This window comes from Gavialis gangeticus, unplaced genomic scaffold (genome assembly GCF_001723915.1).
Source record: "Gavialis gangeticus isolate Ggan-Ray unplaced genomic scaffold, GavGan_comp1, whole genome shotgun sequence".
Classification (NCBI taxonomy): Eukaryota; Metazoa; Chordata; order Crocodylia; family Gavialidae; genus Gavialis; species Gavialis gangeticus.
Genome location: NW_017729024.1, coordinates 164,457,044 through 164,464,061, shown reverse-complemented (window position 1 = coordinate 164,464,061; position 7,018 = coordinate 164,457,044). Strand labels below are relative to the sequence as shown.

The 7,018-nt window shown below is 49.1% G+C and overlaps 1 protein-coding gene across 1 annotated transcript in view; it reads left to right on the top strand.

The window, feature by feature from the left end:
• UNC13B (unc-13 homolog B) overlaps positions 1–7,018 on the top strand; it is a 339,671-nt gene that overhangs the window by 284,903 nt on the left and 47,750 nt on the right. The window contains exon 32 of the mRNA XM_019518288.1: positions 4,348–4,436. Within this exon, the coding sequence (XP_019373833.1) occupies positions 4,348–4,436 (89 nt within the window). The remainder of the gene's footprint in view (positions 1–4,347; positions 4,437–7,018) is intronic.

Genomic DNA, 7,018 nt, shown 5'->3' with positions numbered 1-7,018 from the left:
TATTTCACAGTCAGGGCGGCTAGGGTCTGGAACCAACTTCCAAGTGAGGTGGTGCAGGCTCCTACCCTGGGGGTTTTTAAGAGGAGGTTAGATGAACACCTTGCCAGGGTCGTTTGACCCCAGTACTCTTTCCTGCCATGGCAGGGGGTCAGACTAGATGATCTGCTCAGGTCCCTTCCGACCCTAGAAACTATGAAACTATGAAACATCCCAAAGGCTTCCCAGAGCAGAGCTGGGATTGCAGCCTGCATCTCCCGAGTCCCAGTTGCATGCTCCATGCAGGAGCCTGTGCTGCCTGATCCTGGGCTCCTCCTTTCTTCAGGAGCAGAAGACATCTGGAAGGGGAAGGCAAGCTGCCTGTGTTTCTCGCCTTGGGAGAAATTTGTCTGTGGAATCACGACTGATTGACAGCTAAGCTATTTTGGATCCTTTTTTGAATTTTTATGACTGGACTCCTCCTCCCTTTTGAGGTCTTTTGATCTTACAGGACTACCACAACCAGGGTGGTTGGTAGAAGGAGAAAAGAAGTACTGATGCAGCTGCTCAAAGCACTCACAGATGTCTTTGAAACTCCCCCCCGCCCAAGTGGCCATTTCAAAATGATGTGGGGGCAAAAGGTTGATAGATGTTGGTGCCCTGATGTAAATACTGCCTGCGGCCCAGGTGAAAATCAATGGGCAGTTGGTACCTACAAGCTCTTAAAAATATGAGCCAGGGTAACAGGGTTATACAGCTTCATGGCCAGGCATGGCTCAACTTTTCAATAACTTGTTTAACTCGCTACTCAGCCCCAATGTGGCATTTGGCAGGTCAAGAAGTAAAGCCTCCGTACCACCTATGTTGCTGTGCATCTAACTTTCTCCGCTCGAGTTGCTCTGGACCCTGGCTCTGGATCAGAATGGGCAGCTGACAGTGGGCAGCATAATCCTTTCTATTTTCATTAACCCAGGATGACTCTGTGCAGCCCACCTGCTGCCTTTCTCAGCCTTTCACGAGTTATGAAATCATCAGTAGGTTTGCGAGAGAAGAGCTGACGTGCTACACTGCCCACTACTCAGTCCTCTCCGTGCCTCAGATGCCCAATTAAAAAAGTGTAGAAACGGGCTGTTTCTGCAAAGTCCAAGCCTGCAGGGTAAATAGCAGAGCTGAGAATTATTTAGCGAACCTGGAGAACAAGCGATTGAGTAGCAGATTTGTCTTCCTCCCATTTTATGCCTTCAGCTATTAGCTAAAGCTGTGGAGTTAATGCTCCAGTAAACTCTCTGTCTAGTGCTCAGCTAGATTTTGCCACATCCAAAATCCTCACTTAGTCACTTGAATGACAAACCCCGGAATAGCTCAAGAACAGCCATGTCTTCATTATACGAGCTTTTGGAAAGTGTTCCCAGAGTCCAGGCTCCTGCTAGCAGCTTTCCCTGTAGTTTGTGAGGCTCCCATCATGTTGACACAAGAATGAGGAATGAACAGGGCTGCTGGGATGGTTCATCGCCGATATGCTGCTGAAAGCACCGAGACTCTCTGGGAAGGTCCCATCAGCAGACGGTCAGCTGGAATTAACGCTGCCAACATCATGCTGTCAACATCTGTATTAAAGGTAGAGGCGGGTTGTGGCTCAGACACTGCCCCAGGACTCATTGAAAGCAGTGCTGCTGACCTCGTGTCAGCCTGGAGCAAGTCGTCAAGGCCAAGGTCTTCAGAGGTGCTGAGGTACTGGGGTCCCACTAAGGTCCCTGGCAAGCTTGGAGAGCCTGGAGCCTTGCCACACAGCTTGGGTTCCTTGTCTCTCTTGGGATGCATGCTGCACATCTCAGTTATTTTTATAGTGCATGTAAATTCTTCAGTAAGACATTATGGAAGGGCTGGGTATTATTTCTGTGAGACTTCAAGCATTTGTTCAGGGGTTGTAGACACCACATAACATGTGCCGTCCCATGTTTGTACAGTGGGAACCTTTTGGTTAGTTTTATTCCTGTGTATCATGCTCCGTGCACCCAAATGCAGGGATCAGAAAGCTCCGTTAGACGCCTGCCGTACCGCTGTGTTCCTACTTCCAGCAGAAATGCCACGGTTATGATACGCATGATAATGAAGACAACTTCCTACGGTCCAGCCTTGCTTCGCTCTGCCCGTCGGTTTATCGTGCGGGCCTGTTACCGCTCATAGCTGATACGTGTAATTCATTGGCCGAGCTGCAAAGTAGACACAGCTTCATTCAAGCACTTTTATCGGGGCTTCGCCACATGGGCAGAGAACAATTTTCAGGTACGCTGAATGCCAAAGAGAGTCTGTGAAGGTCTGTAACTTGTTCCTAATTCAGGTACGTAAGTAACAGAAGCGGGCACCTGCCCTGCACCGTCTTAATGGACCTAAATCTCACATACTGATACTTCTCCGCAGTTTGCGGCCAGCCAAGGAAAGCTAATTCTAGGCATGAGAGAGTTGGCGAATGCCTTGTGCAGTCTCTTTTTTCCTCCTGACCTATGAACAGCTGTTCAGAAAAATCAGCCTCTCCGGGATGACAAAGGACTTTGCCATCACTGCACTGAGACATTCAGCTGCAGAGCCAGCTTTCCTTCTGTTATCACTTAGCAGCTACTAATGTGTAAGAAAGGAAAGGCCAGAAACCTTTATTTTAATTGAATGTCAGATGCAGTCTTATTAATTGCACCTGAAGGAGAGGGCTGTCAGCCCTGGGGGGAGTGGACACTGTGCTGCATAGCTCCAAATGAGGTTGGATGACCACCTTACTGGGGTTGTTTGACCCCAGTACTCTTTCCTGCCATGGCAGAGGGTCGGACTAAATGATCTGCTCAGGTCCCTTCTGACCCTGGAAACTATGAAACTATGAAATTTGTCTGTCGCTTCTTGGCCAGAAGCACTGGGAAGGATGCAGCTCGTGTCGTGGGCAGAGTTCTCCTGAGCCGTCATTTTCTGGCCACTCAAAGGTTGGTGTTGATGGAGTGTAAAAGGATATCAGTGTCCCGCTTGCATGGCTGGAAGGAAGGGTCATGATTCGTAGAATAGGAAGGAGACGGCTGAAGGCATTAATCTCACCTTCCCTTCTAACTTTTCGTGGCTAAGATAACTCATTCATTGCACAGTTCATAAGCTCAGTCCTCCTGGGTGCTGCGTAGCATCACTCTCACTGAACCTGACCCAAAAGATCCTGCAGCTCCAATACGTGCCCAAGGAAAGATGTTGCAGAATATAAGGAGCTGGGAGGTGATCAGTACCAGTCTCTTCAGCCTTGTCTTAGCCTTGCATTAACCCCCTAGATCAAATGGCAGAATATTTGCTTGAAGTGTCCTGTTAAGTCTTGGAGAGTGAAGCCAGGGTCTCCCCTAGCAAACGGGCCAGGCTGTGAGGAAATGTTGGGTGTTGTAGGTCGCACACGCTGAACTGCAGAGCCTGTGTCTCGTACACGTCCAAGATGCAGGGGGACAGACCAGTAGCAACAAAAGCAGCTATTGGGAGGCTGTAGGCATATTTTTGATCACCTATAGATTCCTTTCCCCACCCCATGAGCTCTGTTAATTGGCATGATTAGGCCAGCAGATGTGATGCCATGTGATGTGATGTTCGGTGCTGCTTGCATGGAGTTAGTTACGAAGCTAATAAAACTGGGAATTCATTCTAATAAAGCAGTGACTCTGTGCGAGCAGTGCTTAAATCACTGTAGCATCACTGACACAGAATCTGACCAAAAACATCCTGCAGCTCCAATACACATGCAAGGCCAGTTGTTGGACTTTTATTAGAGTTGTTGTTTCAATTTTTTTTTGAACACTGATCTAGGAGACTGCTCTGTGTACCTCCAGACGCTAACAAAGTCTGGGTTTCCCATGCCAGCTTGCAGAAGAAGGCGTGAATCCCACTCTAAACCTCTGTAAAGATGCAGAAGACCAGTGGGGCTCTAGGGCAATTTGCAGTAGCAGGAGCTCCTACGGTATCCAGCCGCTGCCTGGTGCTGTGCTGGAGATCCAAGTCCTTGTCTTCCAGCCTCCCTCCTGCTGTCTTGCAGAAGCCTTGCATTGGTCAGGCTGAGATGCTAGGCTTCAAATTCAGAGGCCGGTGGCTTTTTTTCTTTGGAATCAGGATTGTGCCCTGTCTTCCATGAGCATCCCAAGCCCAAATGATCACAAAAATGCATTATTGGCTTGCTGAAATACAGCTCCCTGCTTCAGGTCAAAGCTAGGGAGAGGCAGAAACATCATCTGAAAGGCTTGCATGGGCTAAACTGGGTTGGACAGTTTCTATGTGCTTCCCTCCCATGTAGTATGTGGCGGCTAGTAACACGTTGCAAGCTAAGTTCTGGCTTCCAGATAAACTTTTTCCTTTTGCTCACAGCTGGATGCAGAAGCAAGCGATCATCTCAAAGAGCTCCAGGTGAGACTGAACAATGTTTTGGATGAGCTCAGCACCATGTTTGGTAACAGGTGAGTGCAACCAGCGTCCCTAGCCTCAAAACTATCCTTTCCTTCAGCTTCAGCTGTATCTGGCACAGGGAGTAATGTGTATGACAGCTGCATGGCACTTTTTGGTTTAAGCATGAGATTCATGGCCTCTCGCATGCTGAGATGGCATGAAGAATTGAGACAGCTTCCTGAAAATGTTTATCTGTTTTCTTCCTTGCTCTGCCTGGAAATGTGGTGCAAGAATCTCTGAACTGTGAAAGGGATTTGGATCATCTATTGATCTCTTAAGTCCCTGGTTGAAATTCACCTGATCTTTATTACCCTGAATCCAATTTCCAGTCTGATATGCAGCTGCTGACATTCCTGTTTAAACATTGTGCTATCATATGAAACAGCTGAGTGCTTTCTGATCCCAAAACGAATATTGAAGAGGAAAGGAGCCAGCTTAAATGCGAGACTGACAGCGTGGCCCAGTACTCTGTTGCTGCAAAGGCCATCCATTTTTATAGGTTTTCTAGAGCCATTAATGACACAAACACCACAGTTGCTTGCCAGTTGCAATTAAAAGTTTCATTTCAGCTCCTGGATATGGTTTGCCTGGGGCAAAGACTGGCTCTGCTATCATAACTCTACGCTGAGCCAAAAAAAATAGTGCTGCTGGAGAAAAGACTGGAAGTAGGATGTTCCAAACCTGGTCTTTGAAAATCTCCAGTGTGGTTGACTTCTCTCATCTTTGCCCTATGCAGAGTTAACGTCAGCCCATACCACAGTGCAGCTTACAAATGCACTGTGGAAATATAAAAATCACACCTGCTTATTTTTTTTTCTAGTCTATGGATTTGGACTGTTTATGGCCATAAATATCTTTGTATGACTTAGACATATTGCTGCATTTTCAACATCCTGAACTAAGAGGGTCGTTCCACTGGGATGTGCTGATATTCCTGCTGGGACCCAAGCTGGAGGGTCCTGGGTAGAGGGTCTTGCCCCTCCGCTCAGGGTCAGACCGATCACTGTATTTAGGGTCAGGAAGGAATTTACCTTGTGGCCAGATGGATGTGGCACTGGGTGGGGGGCAAAGAGGGTTGCCTTCCTCTGGAGCAGGGTGTGGGGTCCTTTACCTGGGATCTCTTGAGTGTATTTTAATAACCTTTTACAGCAGCAGGACATTGCCACTGTGGCCCCCCTGCTTTCCCTGTGGCAGGTGTAGGTGTGATGTCTTGTGCTGTGTCAGGGTTGACAGTAGTTTTACTAAGAAGTCAGATAATGGATTTGCTTGGGATGGTTTAGACAGGGCTGATCCTGGCTCAGGCAGGGGTTGGACTAGGTGCGACTCCTGGAGCTCCCTTCCAGCCTTATTTCTGTATGGTTTTTAATAATGGATGGCAGGAGCAGGAGATGGAGAGATTCGAACACACATTCAGCCGAGACGATAGCAGTCATAATTAGATGGAGGGTGACTCAGAAAACCATGGTTATTGGGTTAGCATCCTTATTGGATACCTGTCTTCGCAGTGCCAATGTTACAAGACAATTAGGGGATATCTTGGCATATGCAAATGTAATTTGAAGAGATTATGCAGTATCAGCACACACCCAGGGGAGCACTTCAGAGCCATGTGCCCGAGAGATTAACCAGCCAGGAGGGTGCAGCTGCCTCGTCTACTCGGCAGCAGTGCCAGAGAACTAGAAGTGGAGCCGCGGCTTCCCGCGCAAGCAGGGCTGTCTCTAAGGGATGCCATTGCGTGAAATAAGGCAGATGTCCCAGCTAATACTGAAAGAATTTCCAAATGGCAACTCCCAGGATGCCTCCCTTGCCGTATGCTGTGGATCTGCTGCTCTTGCGTCATGGGGGGCAGTTGCGTCAGCTGGGAGAGCAGTGCGTCTCTGAAATTCCCTGATACTGTCATGTAAAGAAAGTGTCAGAACGGAGCCTGTTCAGCTACAAAGCCCTAATGAGCATGTTCCTGGCTGCTGCCTGGAGCTAGTTGGTGCAGGGCGGGATGCCAGAGCAGCAATTCCCTTTCTAGGTCTCTTCCAACCCTGCCTCTCTCCATACCTATGCATTCTCTTCCTGATCCCCTCAGCCTCCGAGAGCGCAGTGCAAAGTGTATTGCCTGTGCCTGGCAAGAGCAGGGGGAGCCCTTCATGGCAGCTAAGATCATCCAGCACAATGACCCCGGGAACCTGGGTATCGATTCAAGGGGTCAAGAGAGAGTTTTATCAGCTGCAGCCCCAGGACTGGGGAGCATTGCCCTTGCTGTCCTTAGCCTCCAGGTTTGCTGTACCCTTGCCCAAAATCAAAATGGGAGAAAGCTCCCTGATGCTTGGAGAGCTTGTCTGTGCTGCAGCAGTAGTGTGTCCTGGCCTGGGCCCGGGCCCGACCCACATGAAGTAGCAGGCACGTTCCAGACCCAGGAAGAAGAACGCTAGCAAAGCTGCTTGGGGCTCGACTCTGGCAGATCTGAGAGCAGGGGCTGGTGGTGACTTAAAGCTGGAGGCTCCTGGGTCGTCCCCTCCACTCAGGGTTGGACTGAAGCTGCGTTGGGGTCAGGAAGGAATCGTCCCTCTGGTTAGGTTGGTATGGACTGGGGGGGGGGGGG